At 41.4% G+C, this 20,037-nt stretch overlaps 1 protein-coding gene across 1 annotated transcript in view; it reads right to left on the bottom strand.

Moving 5' to 3' along the window:
* The window catches only part of LOC111871398, a 42,173-nt gene that overhangs the window by 8,864 nt on the left and 13,272 nt on the right, over window positions 1-20,037 (bottom strand). Inside the window, exons 3-6 of the mRNA XM_023864488.2 lie at window positions 4,508-5,342; window positions 2,110-2,218; window positions 989-1,193; window positions 202-290 (exon numbers count right to left, since the gene is read on the bottom strand). Of these exons, the coding sequence (XP_023720256.1) occupies window positions 202-290; window positions 989-1,193; window positions 2,110-2,218; window positions 4,508-5,342 (1,238 nt within the window). The remainder of the gene's footprint in view (window positions 1-201; window positions 291-988; window positions 1,194-2,109; window positions 2,219-4,507; window positions 5,343-20,037) is intronic.

Below are 20,037 nucleotides of genomic sequence, written 5' to 3'. Positions count from 1 at the left end.
TAATGATGAATAAATAATTTTCGAGCAAAATTTAAATGGCCGGCTGAATATATTACCGCAGGAGCCGCGGCCGCGGAATTTAAATGACCACGTCAAAGGGTTAAAATGGATATAGCTTGATGAGATGTGAATTGTAATTAACTGACTCAGGTGCTGACCATACCCAAATGTGGATCTTATGGTGTTCCTATTTTCTCTCACCTTCAAGTTCACTTGTGCTCCTTTTATGATAAGACACTTCATTTCCTCCACCTTGCCATTCAAAGCACATAAGTGCACTGGACTATATCCTGCAACAGAGAATGCTCTGTTATCATCAAATAATGTATAAAACATTAAAAACTAATTAAGACACAAAGACCTCTCAATATTTTGTTTCAAGCACTGATGGCTGATAACTATGAATCCTAGTCTTCACTTTAACATGAAGTTGAAAAACTTTATCCAGTTCCATGAAAAACCTAAGCATTAACAATTTGCACACCTTAAGCCATTACACTGACTCGGCATACTTCAAGCTAAACTGCCAGAGCAGCAGAAGTTGGCTTGCTATTAATCACTCAGTTTAGCATTTCAGTCACTAGATAGCATTAAGTGTGATATACTGATGGTGAGAGGAAACCGCAAGCTTCCAGTACTGCTCGTTATTCTGTGCAATTGCATTCACCCCAAAGCAGCTTTGGCATATTTGGCAAGTTGTTTTATGCCAGAATTTAGCAGTTAAATGATTGGAACTACATTAATACTCGGTAGAGAAGACTCTGAGATATAAAACAACTGATATTAAGAATATACATCTTTGATCTTCACTAACTAAATAAATAATCTGTACTGATGTAAGAACAAAATTTCTTCCCAACTCTTCATTCAAGAGTACTTTTGGTCCATCAACAGAATTTATCAGTGGAAAATTGTGTAAACAGCAAACCTTCCTGAAATACAGTAACAAAAAGACGATTCTCAAAGTACAAAACAAACATGTACTTACCTTCATCATTGATGTCATCAAGGGGCAAAGACTTTGTACTGTTGGTATTTAGAATTGCTTTTACACAGTCTAAATTCCCATGCAACACTGCTAAATGTAGTGCTGTGTTGCCATTACGGTCCTTTACAGATGACTGCGCACCAAAAGATATCAACATCCGGACAATCTCCGCATTACCATTCAGGACAGCAAGATGGAGTGGGGTCTGAAGATAGAACAAAATCTAATTACATTTCTATTAATTTTTTATCGTGTCCCATTTTTTATTAAGTGTCCTAGTTCTTAGGGTAAAAATGGGAATGTCCCATTTAAAAAAAAAAAGCGAACATGCCTCCTGCCATGCCCATTGTACATATTTTCATCTCCAGTTGCATAAGTCTGCACTGAGAGATCATTGCAGCATTGCATATGTAGCTCATTCTCAACAAGGGGTCATCCAGATTTCCATATAAATAGTACCCTGACAGTAGCACATCCTGCACTGGCAATCTGATTGTTTTCACAGAATATGTTTTTGTAAAAACAAAATGAATGTAAGACATTTGAACCATCATGATAAGTTCCTATTTTCAATAAATTTGTAACAGTTATCCATCTCTACACACATATCTGCCTTCACTTCTTTCTAGTAGGCAAATTTATAGCAAGAACTGATCCCTTCAAAAACATGTCTGAAACCTTAGTGTTTCTTCGTAATATTGTTGAGACCTCAGTGTGCATAAGTATCATATTATTTAAAAATTATACCAGACCTCTTTGAATTAAATTATTATATTAGTGTATCTTAACTCTGATCCCTCCACATTCAAAATATCTCGCATTATAAACACGTCTATAAACACTAAATCGAACATATTAGTGCCTCTTACAGATCATCCGTTCATCGTTATGTTTCTCTTTACCTAACTTCTGCCATTAGAAAAAAAATATTTTTACTTTTACATCACTCCATACCTTTCAGCAGAATATGAGTTTATAAACTTCCTGAACACATGAGCACACACGCCTTCTTATTCCAAACCACAACCTTACTTTCTGCATGATACCAGGAAAGGCACACCCCCTTCAAATTAATTTAAAAATATAATCCCATACAAAGAAACATAAAATGTCATACATACCTCCTTATCAAGGTTGTATACATCCAGTTTTGACTTGCGAGCACAGAGTACCACACACTGTCGTTTTACAAGAGTTATATTCTCGTTTATCACAGCTCTATGCAGAGGGCTGTAACATATCAAGTTAACAAAATTGTATTTGAACATTCTGCTGCATTAACTGATCACTCTGTTTTGGCATCCTGCTACATTAATTGATTAGCTGAAAGTGTGGATTAATTGGTGATGTGACCAAAAATCTGTGAAGCTGCACTAACAACTTTATTGTTTGTTGTTTCCCAGCTGTGTAGCAAGATGTCTAGTTCAAAACTCATTAGATTTTTTTGAAGTAACTGCAGGGGATCAACAAAGAATACCACTGTTAAAGATGGTATCCACATTCGAAATATGTTAAATGATAAGATATAAAATACGGTTGCAAAATACATCTATTTCTGTGTTGAAGTTCTCAGCTCCATACATCAATTGTCAATCATTTAACTCAGATTATTTTAAAATAATTATAATGGGTTTGCTGAGATGAGCTGCCATATTATTATGACACATGATGTAGAAAGGTTTCAAATTCAAGTCTTCTTTCAATACTTTTCTAGAGTTCTTGGTGTCAGCACAAACGCTGGCTGATGTTGCTTCTTTGTAGCAATAGACCCCCTTTCATGTTACTTTTTGTACAAGTAGAACATGTGAAGACTACAGTGTTTCGGGAAGGGAAACCATGTAGTTTGGTGGATAGGTACCAAAGTTTTAGAGGAACATGAGGCCTCCATCTTCAAAAGAATGATTATTCTATACTGAAGATGGAAGCAGCACAATTCTCTGAAACACCAGTACCTTCTATTGAACTACAAGGCATTTTTTTTTTCAATGTGATATCTCATCTTGGGAAAAAGGGGAGGGAGAATGCAAACTCAAATGCTCATCACTGAGTGGCCATGAGAAGGAACATGCAAATATTCAGAGAAATGAAGAGTACACTTCTCACAACACTACTCTCGTGACAGACTTCGTTAATGACAACACAATTCATTGCACGCTAACTGATCACTAAGCAAACTGATGAACACAATACAGTCTAGTGTTACATGATCTATGTCCAAAATACACGTACTTACATTCCGCAAACACACTTTATCAAGTCTCTTCTGATTAGCTATTCTTTGTTTTATCTTATTTTATTCTATCAACCCCACACTCACTCATGGAGCTCAGCCCTTCGTGATGCCGCCAATTGTGTAGCCACTCAAGTACTTCCCAACATTTTACAGAACCCGAATCAAATCCATATCATCCATCCTATCGCTCTAAGATCCATTTTAATATTGTCTGCCCATGTATGCTTTGGTCTTCCCAGTGGTCTCTTTCCTTCTGGTTTTCCCACCAATATCCTATATGCATACCTCTTCGCCCTCAATCACGTTACATGCCTTGCCCATCTCATCCTCCTTCACTTGATCATTCCAATTATATTTGAAGAGTACAAGTTATAAAGCTCCTCATTATGCAGTTTTCTCCAACCACCTGTCACCTCATCTCTCTTCTATCTAAATATTCTCAACACCCTGTCCTCAAACACCCCCAGTCTATGTTTATGGAATTTACTGAATACATGTTCTAGTTCTTTGTAGAACCTGTCCTTCACATCATTAATTTTGTCCTCTGTTGGGGCATGAATGTTCAGAATAATATCACACCAGCGACCTCTTAGTATCATGTATGACATCCTATTACTAACAAATTCCACCCTCTTAACTGATATGATTCTCTTATGTATGAAAAGACCTGTACCTAATTCATGATTGTCATTCCCCTTTCCATAGATAAATGTATGGTTGCCTGCGGATTCGGTGCCACCTCCGTCTCATCTGACCTCATGTACTCCAAATAAATCTAACTTATATTTTGAGATTTCTTCCACCACTGCCCTGAGCAAACCTGCCCTTTACAGACTTCTAACATGCCAAGTACCAAATCTCATATCCATTTTCTTTCAAGCAGATCGTTTATCCAAGGAATCTGCCAGGTCCGAGGATTCTTGTGATCTTTCATAACAAGTTTATTTTTACAGTGAGAGATTCTTGGCCCCATGTCCAATCCTCAAGCTGGAGGACCACACCATGTCAGCTGTCTGCAACTGCTTACTCAATATATTCACAGCTACCCTACATATCTGGAGGGCGTCTCTTCCATCCACAACCTGAGGACACACCATGTCGTGGTGACAAGGGACCTACATAACATGTTATAAATCCCATATATGAATTAGGCCACTCACCATGTCACATTCAAAAACATTTTTTTGGTCGAAACATCCTCCTTCATTTTTTATTTCTTCACTTCTCTATACATTTACCAAATGAATTAAAGAGACATCAAACAATTAAAAAGGACCAGTACTCACATGTTTCCACTCTCATCTGGAATGCCACATCGTGCCCAGTCTTCAAAAGCTTGACGCACAAGTGCATCACTTATCTTTGCTGCTACTTCACTGCTCTTTGTATTTCTGGGTTTGTTTAATAAATCTGAGTCAGGGAAGTATACCATAGCGGCACTTTTATTCTCATTACCACCAATTCCTTCCATCATTGTCTTTTGCTTTGGGGGCGACTTTCTCACCTGTGCAGCTATATTATGTTCAACAATAATGTCATATATTGATTTTCTGTTCTTTTCACTGCTGATATTTGTTCCACATTTTACTGGTTTACTTGAAGCCGGATTATTTGTTACTCCTGGGAGTCCACTTACAGCAATATTTGTGTTTCTAAGCACATTCAAATTATGTAATATTTCTGCTTCTGAAGTTCTGATAGATGAATTTAAAAGAATAACATCACTTTTACTGCGCTGTGAAGGATCCTGAATTTCCATATTTGTTGCATTATTACCAGAGTCAAAAGATACTGTACCGGAAGAAGACTGTGTAGCCTGCATGTCAGAAGTTACAGAACCACCTGGATCATTCTGGGACTTCAGTGTCACATCCAACCTAACTTTCTTTTTATCTGGCTCATCTGAGGCAGTTGTCATACCACCACTGAGTGAAACATTCTTCTCAAACACCTTCTCATCAATTCCGCCTGTCCTTGCCATAAGTTTCTTACCACAGCCTGATACTATGATTGCAGGAGGGGTGCCTGAATTCAATACATATCCACATGGCTTCTGCATTACAGCAATGTTTTCTTCTGCCACACATTTTGTTCCTGAACTAACCATTTCTCCTAGATCCTCTGAAAAAAAAAACAGGTTGTTACAAAACAAGTTCAAAGACTCTTTATGTACCCTTCTGACATACAGAGTGGTACAGATGTAACCACGGTACAGGTTCTCCCAAAACACCACACTCAACACAAACATGGTAGTGCTGAAACTTCATAAAAATCATGTAAATATATTTAAAGCAAATTAAATCATTAAGATGATCTTCAAAAATCTTAATTCAGTCACTGAACTGGTGTGAGACATGCTGGAATGACACATGTTTCATGCGATAAATATACAAAACTCAGGTGCACAGTTACATAGTCCCTGCATCAGAAATATGTTTAATGAATTTTATGCACTGATTTTGGTAGACCTTAATCACTTCCTCTACACTCAACCTTCACCACCAAAATCAGACAAACTGAACGCAACCTAGACTCTGCATATAATACCACATTACTATCACAATATGGGTAGGAAGAGGGTGGTTATTTTGTTGTGCAGTGAGTTTATGGTTTGGCATAATTGTGGTGGCCTCAACAGTCACTAAAACAGTCGGTGAAGACCCCTCAAATGTTCTAGTAACACTACAGACCATTACCTCAAAGAAGAGTACAACTCCTTGTGAAAATCGACAATTTCTATTAATCGTTCCTCATGTGGCACCTGGTTTGGGGAGGGGGAATTCACTTATAAATTCTCCAACAGAATTGCAATATTTGGTGTTGACTGCCACTGTAGTCTTGCGGTTAAGAGTTCCTGGCTACAGATCCAGAGGTCAGGCGTCGCCACCAGATTTTCTGAGAAGCAGTGTGCCTGAAACGGGGTCCACTCAGCCTTGTGAGGATAACTGACGAGCTATTTCAAGGAAATAGCGACCCAGGACTAGAAAACCGAGATTAAAGGCCATGGGGATCGTTGCGCTCACCACGCAACACCCTCTATCCGCTAAAGTTGGCACTAACTTTGCCGACAAGCGGCGGTCACTCGGTCGATATAGTTTGCTTGCGGACTACAGGCCATGGAATTTCTTTTTTGTTTTATTAATCTTGTAAGTTTTGGCCAGGGCATATGTCAGCTTGACACTGTTTCAATTTTTTTAGTTCTGATTTTGGCCAGGGCATATGTCAGCTTGACACTGTTTCAAATTTTTTAGTTCTGACATATTTCTCAAGTATCAATTAGTTCACATCACTCAGATGTTTAAGATTCGTTTATTACATGTGTAACCGTCCATCATAATTTGGTGGACTATTTTGTAATAATTAAATCTAATTTGGTGGACTATTTTGTATTAATTAAATCTATATTAAGTTAATATCACGTAAATACAAAGAGATCCGGCAGATAGCCAACTCTTACATGCAGAAGTGACATAGTTCAAGTTTTGCTATGTGGACAGGAAGTAACATCTGGTACATTTCCTGGAATTCTGGTAGCAAAGTCGGGAAGTCTCTGAGAATTTGAGAGCTGACAGCTTGGAACAGCTATAACTTAGAAGTGGGAGGGCCGGAGCCTCATCCCCTGGTCCTAATGCATCAAGGGGCTGTCAACCTTAGCATCAGGTCAGCAACTGCCAGAATCACATAGCAAAGCAACATGACTGGAAATTCACAGATTTAGGGAACCTCCTTGTTTGAAAACTTAACCAATGGCAAATGTTGAGGAGTGGATTTCTCTTGGAGTCTGGGGTTCGTGAACCTGAGTATTCAGAGAGAGAGAGTGCATTCCCCCACAAGGATTTTTCTTCATCCAACTTTTGGCCAAGTCAGACACAAAATATAACTACGTCCCTTCAGTAAAAGTATTATAAGTTAAAATTCCAAATAAGTGTTACTGATAGATTCCTTTGTATTCAGTGAGCTGGAGTGAATTAAATAAGTACTAAGTGCAAAAGTCTGAAGTGGTGTGTGTGACTGTAGTGAAAGAATCTTCCTGTCCTGCCCTGCCCGAGCCAGACCCGTATAAGAACTCATCTCTACCAATTACAGAGCAGAACCCAGATACTCCTATCTTTCCTTGCTTGCGAGACACTTAATGGTAGTACCGAAACGGAACTCTCGCCTACCAGCACCAACAACAAAAATCTTCCTCCCTTCCCACCTAACTTCTCGCCATCCACAAGAAGAGGGAGGAGGGCAGTTAAAAGGACGGTGATAGAAGTGGAAACCAATGTAAAGGGCCCAACGAAGTGAGCGGTTAAAACTGAACGTATGCCAGTGGTGAAGTTTCAAGCCGACTGTAGTAGACGACAAGGTTTTCCCAGTGAGTGTTTTTATGTGAATGAGTTTACTTTATGAAGAGCACTAGCTTTCTGGGATACAATGCCGCGCAGTCGTTGAAACTCAAACGACGTTTCGGAGGAATATATCGCCTCCAGTTTCAGGTCGAAGAATACTCTGTGCAAGAAACCCGAGTGAGAGCAGGTGGCAAGTACAGTTCTGAAAGAGACAAATGACGTTTTGCTTTCCACACCGTCCATAATCTCCTTTCCATTCATCGTCTGTACCAACAACGAGGTGCGTGGATCACTGTTAAATTAATCTCTTGGTGCAGAACAGTCGCTAATTTCCACATTTATCAATTATACAGTGACATATATTCGTTCACTTCTTCTATAAACGAGAAGTTTGCGAAAATGCCTGTCCCTAATTTATAAAGCAATTTCGATACAAATCAGTGTCTTCGGAAAAAAAAAACATTCAAATTTAATTATGTTTTCCTCCAACGGATAAGAAGTAAATACAGACGGTACGGCCACTGTACATACCTGTCCTGGTAACAATCTGTCGTCTAAAAATGACAGCACGATTTGCTTCTAACAATTCCACCAACGGATAAGAAGTAAATACAGACGGTACGGCCACTGTACATACCTGTCCTGGTAACAATCTGTCGTCTAAAAATGACAGCACGATTTGCTTCTAACAATTCCACCACTCAGCCTTCACGCCACTCGCAGAGACACTCCCCGCTTATGACGCCAGGTTTACGCCTGCTGGCTTCACAGTGTTCACGGCGTATACTCTCGCCTTGAATTGTGCTGCACCATCTGAAGGCCTGTACATATACACCGGGGATTCACAGCGAGATCCACGAGCGCCAAGCTGGCCTTTACACGGAGTCAACAACCATCATGGCACGACAATACTGAATCCTTATTTAGCGAGCCATGCAATATGAAAAGTCACACATGACCTGAACTATACATCGTGAAGGTATGGCTATGGAAGCTACATATATCCGAAAGATGTTTTGTCTCCAGACAAGAGTGAATGGTGCTGCCCAATTCGGCGTACACAGTGTTTAAATGTGAACTTTTACAACACATTGGTCTTTATGTCCATTTACTGAAGTTACGAAACTGTTGTTATAACGCTAATTTCACACTGAAAACGGCCAGGATTTAGTATATTCCTTATATTTCGTTAAATAAACACCATATCGAAAACTCCGTGGTTTTAGTCTGCAAGCGAACTATACCAACCGAGGGACCGCCGTTTGTAGGCGAAGTTAGTGCTAACTTTTGAGGACAGAAGGTGCCGCGTGGTCAGCGCAACGAATCCCCACGGCCGTTAATTTCGGTTTGCTACACCAGAGCCGCTATTTCCTTGAAATAGCTCCTCAATTTTCTTCACGAGGCTGAGTGGACCCCGTTCCAGACACACTACCTCTCAGAAAATCTGGTACCGCCGGGAATCGAACCCGGGATCTCAGGATCTGTAGCCAGGGGCTCTGACCACTAGACCACAGTAACTTCGCCGACAAGCGGCGGTCGTTCGGTCGGTATAGTTCGCTTGCAGGCTCAAGCCACGGAGTTTAGTTTTTTTTTTACATCCGCTCAGCGGTCAGTGATAACACATGTAGTTAACAAGGAAGTACCCGTGGGATTTCCCCGCGTGAGTTTCTGAAGTGCAAATACTGAACGAGACTTCCTTGTACCACTTTTCAAACGATGGAGTAGGACACTAAATCAATATCCACATTATCGACAAATACAACTGCATGTCTTCATCCGGCTCAAATTGGTAACGAGAACGTAACGAGGCAAATATTCTACAGTAACACATGCAGTGCCGGTCACAGTGGCGGCGCGGTCTAAGTCATGAAACGTATTCGCCCGCTCTAACACTGGGATCGTGAGTTCGAATCCCACTCGAGACATGGATCTCTGTGCGCGTTTATTCTGTTTGTGTTCTGTGTGTTTGAAGCGTCCTTGCGACGGGCTGATCCCCCGTCCAAAGACTCCTACCGACTGTGTACAGGGCTGCAGATCCATACTTACTTATTCATGGAACTGAGCCCTTCTGGAGGAGCTGCCAATTCTGCACCTACTCAAGAATTTCCCAGCAATTTATGGAACCCGAAGGTTCATTACCGTGTTCACAAGAGCCCTCCACTGGTCCCTATCATGAGCCAGATCAGTACAATCCTGTCTCTCTAAGATCCATTTTAATACTGTTCACCCACCTACGCCTTGGTCTTCCCAGTGGTGTCTTTCCTTCTGGTTTTCCCACCAATATCCTATACGCATTCGTCTCCCCCATCCGTGCTACATGCCCTGCCCACCTCATCCTCCTTGACTTGATCATTCTAATTATACTTGGAGAAGAGTACAAGTTATGAAGCTCCTCACTGTGCAGTTTTCTCCAACCTCCTGTCACTTCATCTCTCTTCGGTCCAAATATTCTCCTCAACACCTTGTTCTCAAACAGCCTCAGTCTATGTTCCTCCCTTAATGTCAGAGACCAAGTTTCACACCCATACAGAACCACAGGCAAAATTATAGTTTGGTATATTCCAATTTTCATGTTTTTGGACAGCAGACGAGAAGAAAAAGATTCTGGACTGGATGGTAGCAAGTATTGCCCGAGTTCAATCTTCTCTTAATTTCATCCTGAACCAGGTTTCCATCTGTTATCGTTGTCCCCAAATATCTGAACTGTGCCACATTTTCAAAACATCTGTTTCCTATCTTTATGTCATGATTTTGCCCTGTATTTTGGTGATGAGACAGCAACATATACTTAAGTTTTCTCTGTGTTTACTTCTAGACCAACCTCTTTACTTGCGTCAATTAAAGTTTGTGTGTTTTTCTTTATGGTATCTACACAATCACCTAGTAGATTCACATCATCGGCATAGGCCAACAGCTGATGTGTCCCGTTTAATTTCAGTCCCACCTGGTTTCCCTGGACCTTCCTAATTGCATATTCTAAGGCAAAGTTGAAAAGGAGTGGCGATAAAGCATCTCCTTGTTTTAGACCATTCTAGATAGGAAATTTATCAGACAAATGTCTACCTAAACGGACTTTATTATACGTTTCGTTTAAACACATTTTAATTAACCTAACTAGTTTCATGGGTATCCCAAACTTTATCAGAATATTGTACAATACTTCCCTCCTAACTGAATCATAGGCTTTCTTGAAATCTATAAATAATTGATGTACTGTCTCATCGTACTCCCATTTTTTCTCCAATATCTGACGAACGCAAATGATCTGATCTGTAGTTGATCTGTTTCGTCGAAACCCACACTAATGATCCCCAATAATTTCATCTATATATGGACTTAACCTTGAAAGAAGAATATTGGACAAAATTTTATATGAAGTTGGTAGCAGTGATATCTCCCGATAATTACTACAGTCAGTTTTATCACCCTTCTGTGCACTGGTACAATAATGGACTCCTTGCATTGATCAGGCAATAGTTCCTTATGCCAAATAGAATTAGATTGTGGATCTTAGAATGTAATATTTCGACTCCTGCTTGAATAAGTTCTGCCGGAATCTGATCACTACCTGGCGATTTATACCGTTTCAATTTTGCAATAGCACTTTCAACCTTAAAAGGGCTAGGATCAGATACTAACGGCTCAGCTGTATGGATTTCTGTCTGCCTAACATCACTGACCCTACGTACATTCAATAACTGAGAGAAGTAGTTCCTCCACCTATTCAAAATGTTGTGGGAATCTGCAAGCAGATCACCATTTTCATCCTTCAACAAATTACTGCTGGGTTGGTAACCCCTCTTAAAGTCATTTATTCCTCTATACAGGTCTGTAATGTTCTTGTTCTTACTGTTCATTGCAAGCGCATCAATTTTGTCTTTCAGATATTCCCTCTTTTTGTTCCTGAAATGCCTGCTGGTTTCACGTCTTATATTGTTCAGATTATCCCCATTTAACTCACTTGGATCCTGTAATCATTGCAATTTGGCCTGCTTTCTTTGATCTAATAATTTTGAGCATCCTTCATCGAACCATGGCTTATGCTTCTTCGGTTCATAATAACCTAGGCTCTCTTTGGCAGACATTTTTATATTCTCTCTAATAGTTTCCCATGCTTTATTAACTTCCACCCCTTTCCAAGTTTTCCAAAGCTGCGAATCCATTTGAGATTTCAACACAATACTGCTCTTTATCTTCTACCTCATTTAATTTCTTGAGACTGAACCTCTCCATATGAACTCTGTGTGTTGTCTGTTTGCTCACTGCCAGTCTTTCCCTGACCTTTCCCATCACCAGGTAGTGGTCAGTATCACAATCTGCTGCCCTGAATGATCGGACATCAAGTATACTTGAGTGCCGTCTCCTGTCTATCAAAATATGGTCTATTTGATTATCTTCCCATCAGGAGATGTCCAAGTAAATTTATGGATGTTACGATGTGGGAACATTGTACTTTTGACAGTAAGATTTTTTGATGTAGCAAAGTTTACTACTCTAACTCCATTATCATTACTAATTCCATGCAGACTCTCATTCCCAATCGTTGATTTGAAAATGTCTTCCCTCCCTACTTTGGCATTGAAATCTCCTAACAAACTTTCATATGGTACTTCGGGAATTTATCAAATACATGTTCTAGTTCTTCACAGAATCTGTCCTTTATGTCATCAATTTTAAGAAAAATAACACATGCTGTACTTTTCAAATGAACTGGACACCGGTCTTAACATCATGCAATGAAGATGTATTGGGGCGTGGACGTACCATTTCACGCATTTTAGTTTGGACAATAAATGGACGTCAGTAGCCGGCTTCATGCCCCAGCTGTTTTATTCCCGATGATTCAGCCTCTGCTACACACTGGGTAGGAGGCTGGGTGGAACCCAGAGCAGGTTTCGAGGTGGCGGCGAACAGACAAATCTCTGCACCTGTAGGGAATCGAATCCTGTTGTTCAGCCTGTAGCCTCATCACTATATTGACTGAGATATTCAGGCTCAGAGCACAGGTACTTACATCAATAACATACTCATATTTGTGCACAGTACTTGGGATCGAAATAAGTCAGCTCTTACTTTCAGCTTTCATTATCTACTTCCAGCAAACAGGCGCACATAGCACTCGATGTTGACACACCTTAAAACCAACGACACATTTACAGTAATCCAGTAAAAGACTGATACCTTTGCAAAGCCTCCAGACGTTCCACTTTGCAGCAGTTCAAATTTGAGTATAATCTTTCAGTTACCTTATATTATACTTCGACATGTTTTGACTTAATCAGTTCCTTTAGTATTAATTCACTTTGTAGGGGTGACAGTAATTTAGATGAGGTAGTTAGTCCGATTTTTACACTTAAGGCTTAGGCTAAGTTTCGAATTCTGGCATAAGACAAGAAAACCGCCAAGTACAATGGAAATCGGAGACTTTGGTATAGGGTCGATTTATTTTTCGTAATCCTAAACTTTGCCTCTAGCAAAGTCGTAACATTCAGATGAGCGTTTCATGAATACACGCTACTTCTAAATTTAATTACCCGATGTGTTTGACGGCAGTTGAGAACTCCTATGGGAGTAATCGTTTACTTTTGTCTGTAACAGAATGATGCACATTTTTGTGCCCTCCTAGCTTGTTTGGTTCAGCCAACTGGAAACTGAAGGGGGACGTCCTCATTCAAAACGTTAGAACTGAAGGCAGACACTTCTCTTGGGGCTGACTGAAAACACAGCAAATTTCAGTGACTGAGTTCGGACGTGCCAGAGCATCGCTTCGATAATAAATTCTAAATCTCTGGCTAATTAACTATTTCGGCCATCAAGCCAGTTATGTGAAGGAAACTAATTTACATAAGTCATAGTTCGGCACATAAAAGTTATTCAAATATGTACATCTTCGGAAAACACTGAACGCATACAAATTTACGTCCCACTTACAGGTATGTCGTCGTGTAAACAATGAACATGTGTTTGTGCAGTGACTTATCAGTGCTAATAAATACATCATCTGTTAGTAAGCAATGTGGTACAGTATTTTCTGTTTGTATGTGGGGAGCAGCGTGAGTAGGCAACTCTTGTCACCTTAAGTTACAACCTGTGAACTGTTGTATATGGTGACACCTGATATAGATTATTGTATAAGGCATGGTGATGCTTACTATAAACTATGGTATATGTTAATACCCATGTGGTATATGGGGATATATAGTATGAAATGAATTGTTTTATTGATATAATATGTTATATTGTAATATTAGAAATAGACTGTACCTCATGTATACACAGTATGAGGAATCGAGTGTACCAACAAGAAATATTAAGGGATTAACTTCGGGAAGGATCAAAAGATTAGAACTTTGTCCTTCACCGATGCTGTCACAAGAACGATGCTTGTTTCTTACTAAGAACAGAACAGCTGTGGACCCTCTGAAAACTCAAGAGGGTGATGATGCAATGAATGAGTTAGTCAGATTACTTCAGAAGGGTAACGCCCTAACTGGACCAGATATATACCACACGGGGCGTAAGTAAAGGGGCTTTTTGATATCGACACTGCCTGAGCTATCCATTAAGTGGAGCAGGTGCTGTCAGATACCAGGAGTCGGCCACTGCCCATTGCTGAGGCAGACCACGGATTTCTTACCAACAGGTTCCTCTCTCTGATTTGGTACAGTATCAATAAATGTATTTAATATCAAGTTGCAGTACTCTCACACCCCGCATTGACACCCAAGGGAACCGCTCGCCCTGCCAACCTGCAATCTATCCCATCCCCGGGATACAACAGAACATGCCCGTGAAACAATCCCGCGTCTCCTCCTACCTTACCAAGAGTTAAGTCACATCAAAATCCACCTGTGAGGTAGGACAAATCCATATCTTTATAGGGTTTCCCTTTCCTGAAATCGTACTATCGTACCGAATGCGTCAGGCACACAAAACAGCAGTTAGATGAGTAGGAGGTTGGTGTGAGTTGGCCACCAGCCTGCAAGAACGTGAACGTGGTAGCAGAGGATCGTCCAATGTTGGAGGCCAAGCAGTGAAGGCCGTGAATGAGAACGCTAGTCTTTGTGTGACAGTGATTTGTAAAGTGCAGTCACGAGTTGTGTGCTAAAGCAAGCGAACTATACCGACCGAGCGACCGCCGCTAGTCGGCGAAGTTTAGTGCCAACTTTAGAGGACAGAGGGTGTCGCTTTGTTGTCCCCAATAAACCTTCGACGCGGACATACACAAAACAAGTCAGGTGGCCGCTATCCAGCTGTGACGTCACCGCCTACGCGGAAGTATGTTTACCGAGCCGTTGCCTAGAAAAGGTTGCGTAAGCCCCTTGTTCTATTGTTGCGTACGTGTACTGCGGAGTGTTTATCTTGCTGTTGCCTGGCAAAGCGTTGACATGTCACAATATACTCGTATGCTGTGGAATGTAAACCCGCTGCTAGGCAACGACCGTGCAGTAAGCAGCTATACAACAACCACTGCTAAGTAATGGGTCTGTAAACAACGGCCGTTGTTAGGTAATGGTCGCAACACACGCACACAACAGAAATGTCGAAACCGGTGTTTCTGTGCGGTCCGTGCCGAGGCTATATATCGAGGAGTATCTGCGTCTACGAGTCTTCAAACTGCAGTGAGAGAAGTAGGAAGTTGGTGTGACATGTCCGACAGCCTGGAAGTTAGTGGAGTGGAGTGGAGCGAGTTGGTTGGTGAGTGAGTTAAGAGGACTGCTGCGGTTTAGTCCTTGTGAGCTGTCGCTGTTAGAAGCTAGTAGCTGAGGCATGGGGCAGTTCGGGGACCCTGAGGAAGGGAAACGGCCGCTGTTGGAAGCCGCTACCAAATGACTGATGAATATACAGCACATTGAGAAGACTTTAGTAACGTGTTGTAGTGAACTGCAGTGTGTGTGAATTACCAATAGCGCTATAGTTGCGTGTAGTTATGATCTGTATGAGTTCAATAAATCCAATTGCCACTCAAAAGATAATGGCCATAATGAAGTCCGTAGCGGGGCATCAGAAAGTCCATAAAGAAGAGTCCGCAGTGAAAATTGTCGGAGCATTGGGTACCGACATCTAGCCGCAGGGCAACGCCGCGAGGGAAACATTTTATGAGGCCCTCAGACAAATCATCATTATGCATGCGCAGCAAACTCTTGTTCGAACCCAGCGAAGCTGCTCACGGAGAACAGGGGCGATTCTGAATTGTTAACTCTGGGTATATCTCATAAAATGAACCAATGCGTTAATCTGATTAATATTCTAGTTTATTTTCTCGTGCGCGCACCTAAATATCCGTAGCACCTCAACGGGGTAAACAAAACCAATGTTATATTAACGCTTCTTACTCGATATTACATTCTGAACCACCACCTGATGTATCTAGACCGGTTGTGAGACGGCCTGTACAAGAACACGGGCTTCTGGAATTTAGGGGGTGTAGTTTGTAGATGGGAATCTGTGTTTCGGAAGACGCTGCTGCTCCCATCTTCAGAGCAAACATCCCAGAATACCGCGATATAAACATTCACCAACGTCAGAACCGCAAATTTCACACGCAACAATCACAGGCCTACAGGATAAACTCGATACAAATGCAGTAAGAATGAGTGGTCCTGCCTCTCCAGTTCTTCGGACAAGAAATCCTAGCCAGACCAAGTTGGTCTGGGCCTGTAAACAGTGATGTGTCGAAGGATAATGAGATGTTAGGGGAGCCATGAGGTCGAGGACCGCATCCTAAAAGGCACGTGGCGGTGTTGCCATATCGGAAAGTACATCCCATGTAACACCCAGTGCGGAAAGAATTATATGAAAGGGAAATACATGATTCCGTTCCTTGTTCCAGAATACGTTGAATGATTTGGCTTTAATGAAGAGTATTAAAATAAAAACCTACAGCATCGCAATGCACTCCTGGTTCTTAATGAGTTCCCGGGTTCAATTGCAGGGCCAGACATCGCGTATCCTGAGGTTTACCGCAGTTTTTCGCAGATCTTCCAAGCAAATATTAAGTACTGTCAACTTAGGTCGTGATGGCTTCCTTCCACATCAAAATATGCGATGCTATATAATGTGGTGTGTGCACATAAACATAAGTAATGTAAAGCTATCCCTGTAACAGGCCGTGGAGGCCCATAGGGTTGAGATGCTGAGGCTCCCACATTTTCTATACAATCGGCTCACCAACTGAAAAAAAAAAATCCACCTCATCGGGATTCGATCCCGCGACCTCCCGTCTTGTAGCACAGTGCCTTAATCAACTATGCTACCGCGTGCCCCCGCACATAAACATAACGAATCCAAATAAAGCATAGGAGAGGAAAATATCTCATATATTAATTTCAATAAAGAGCAAATTATACAGCAAACATTTCAAAATACTGGACAATGGAGGCACAATGATATCCACTTACGATCCTAAAAGAGAAAAATGATAACTCCAAAGGAGAATGAGATACGAATGAGCTGGTGCAAGATAAAACTGGCTTCAAGCCTAACTCTGAATACATGAACCGATTAATCATTATTTTTTATTGCTAGTTGGGCGGGAATAAGTCCCTTGTACTGAGGCCACTTCTGGCCTATTGTACCAGCCCCAGATGATAGGTGAGGGTGATTGTGGAGCAATTGGTGGAATGAAGATTGGCAGGGGAACCGAAGTACTCGGAGAAAACTTGCCTCAGCGCCACTTTGTCCACCACAAATCCCACCTGACAAGACCCAGGATCGAACCCGGGCCGCCGCAGTGGGAAGCCAGCGACTAACCGCTTGAGCTATGGCGCGGCTCTTAATCATTACTACTAAAGGTTTTACTAGGAGCGCATCCAGGATATCATTTCGGAAATTTAAAAATCAATGTAACTAAATGGTACGGAGTCCTTACGAAAGTAACAGTCGCTCAGCTGTTCAAGAAACTCCCCACCGTTTATGGCTGATTACCGTATTCAAAAGAGCACTCCACTGAACTCTATCCTGAGACACACGATTCGAGCCCACTCCCTCATACTCAGTGTCTGTCAGATGCAATGTAATATTTCCCTCCCTTCTATGCCTGGGTCTTCCAAGAGGTCTCTATCATTCAGGTCTTCTGATCAAAAATTTGTACGTATTCCTCATATCTCCCATAAGTGCTGCATGCTCTGCCCATCTCATCTTCCTTGATCTCATCATCTTTATTTTATTTGATGAAGGTTACGAAGCGTAAAGTTCTCCAATTATGTAATTTTCTCCAGCTTCCAGTTCCAGCCGCCTTTTCATAGCTTCAAACCCGAACCTTATTCTAAAATACTCTAACACTACGGCCTTTCCTTAGGATGACATGAGAGAACCAAGATTCACATCTATGTAAAATAAGAAGGCAGAACCAGTTTCATATATTTCAATCCTAACACACTTAAACAGGAGGCTGTAGTGGACCATAAAAGATTCTGAACCCTTGGCTTCACAAATTACCACACACAATAATAACATAAATAATAAAAACTTTATTCACGCAATCATTCTAATTATAATCTGTGCCAAAAAGATTCCTCCAATCATAGCAGATATTACAGCAGTCGCGTGAATAAGCACTGAGATGGAAAAACACGAATATTTAATGACTGAAACATGAAATACACACCACATTCTCGCTAGATAGCATGGGAAATTTTCTGAGAGCCAGAACACACATGGGGGTATAATATTGTAGCGTGTAGACCCTAGACTAGGTAGCGATCGCAAAAAAAGAACACGTTCCAACGGCAACGCATCAACACGCAACAACAGAGGAACTGTTGGAAGTGGTGTTTTCTGTGATCCGCGCAGCAGCCGTTATGTGAACGCGTCTTTGTAGCAACAGCTGAACTACAATAATAGAAGAGCTGTTTTCTACGTGGTCCGTGCCGACGGGTTACAAGCGGGACGAAGTTTATAGCTTAAGTCAGGTCAGACAGATGAGTCAGAGGACTTGTCAGAAACTTGAAACTCAGTGTCTGCTACAGAGATTAGTGAAAGTGTTGTTAAGTTCATAGTCAGACAGCAAGTCGGCTACAAGTCTTGATCAGATTTGAACGAAGCGTGTGTTGGACAGAGCGGTTTTATGCACATCAAGTGAGTTCACGGCCGTCTGCAGTTCGGCGAAGGTGGTATCGGTGGTATGCCGCCCAGCCGCGGTTGTACGCAGTGCTGTGCAAAAAAAAAATGCGGTGAACTTGAATGTACTCCCAGACAGCGGACGTGCCGGGATTCTGGAAATACTGCATACAGAAGCTGATATCGCTGAAATCTCAATGCCATGCCATCATGAGACGCTGCTTCTGCAGCATAACAAGTACATAAGTACTCAATGACATTGAGATCCTTGCCCGATGCGCACCGGCTAAAGTGGGGGGAAAGCCCTGAATGGACCTCTACTCTGAATAGTGAGAAGGAGAACATGGCAAACTTCTGCAAAGGTCTAGATCAGTAGCCGCTTCTCAGTGCTCTTTACGGCATGTACAAGGTAACATTGAATGAAATAATGCCGTTCTGAAGGTGAGTGCATAGGCAGGACAAAGTCGGTCTGGATTGAGAGAGGACTTGTAGATAGTGCACAAGGAAGAATTTTCAATAACATGCTATATGTGCGTGCGATACACACGCTTCACCAAGCATATCATAACAGACAAACCCATCTTCTGAATGGAGAGGATGTTGCATAAGGGCTATGAACACAAGGGTGCAGTTGAAAAGAAATATCAGGTCATGAGTCTCAAGGGGCCTGACGCCAAGACAAACTGAACTGTCAGTTGTAGCTCAGTCAGCTGAAAGTCAGTCTGTGAAGAGAAGGCTATGTGACTGGTGTGAAATGGCTGCCAGCCTGGAAGATAGTCAGTTTAAGCACTAAGAGAACTGTAAGGGAGTCTGTGAAGAGAAGACTCAAACGGTTCGGTTAATTCAGTTTTGAGAAGATGGCTGACCAGCGATGGAGTGAATGCAGAAGATGAAGTAACTCCACTGTTAGAAGCCCTTAACAGGAAAAGACTAGAGGGGGCTGAGAAGACTTTATGTGTGATGCACTGATTTGTAAAATGTGGAAATCATCAATGGTGCTATAATTAAGTGTAGTCATGAGTCGTGTCAAATTGGTCAATAAATTCAATTTCCAATCCAAAACCCCGTTGACAGCCACTCAAAATCATGACAATACTAAAAGCATCTTTGATAATCAGGCTGTGGGAAATTGACAGAATAATTCTCAAATAGCATGACTAGCTTTGTACCTGCAGAACTGGAATGAATTGGCTTTATGTGATTATGGTAATGTAGCTTCAGGTTCTGCAACAACTCCAAATTCCTTGGCTACTGAATTACCACCACTGCAAACATAATACAGCACCATAACAGCTCAACAAGTATGCGACCATATTAGAATGTCCAGGGTTCCAACCCTGGTACTGAGTATTCAGACCCATCTTTCATCACATCTAAAACAGCTCTGGTACCACCCGCTCTATAAAATTGGTACAGGGAGC

The sequence above is a fragment of the Cryptotermes secundus genome, unplaced genomic scaffold (assembly GCF_002891405.2).
Source record: "Cryptotermes secundus unplaced genomic scaffold, Csec_1.0 scaffold236, whole genome shotgun sequence".
Taxonomy (NCBI): Eukaryota; Metazoa; Arthropoda; class Insecta; order Blattodea; family Kalotermitidae; genus Cryptotermes; species Cryptotermes secundus.
The sequence above is the reverse complement of the archived record's forward strand: the minus strand, read 5'-3'. Positions and strand labels throughout refer to the sequence as shown.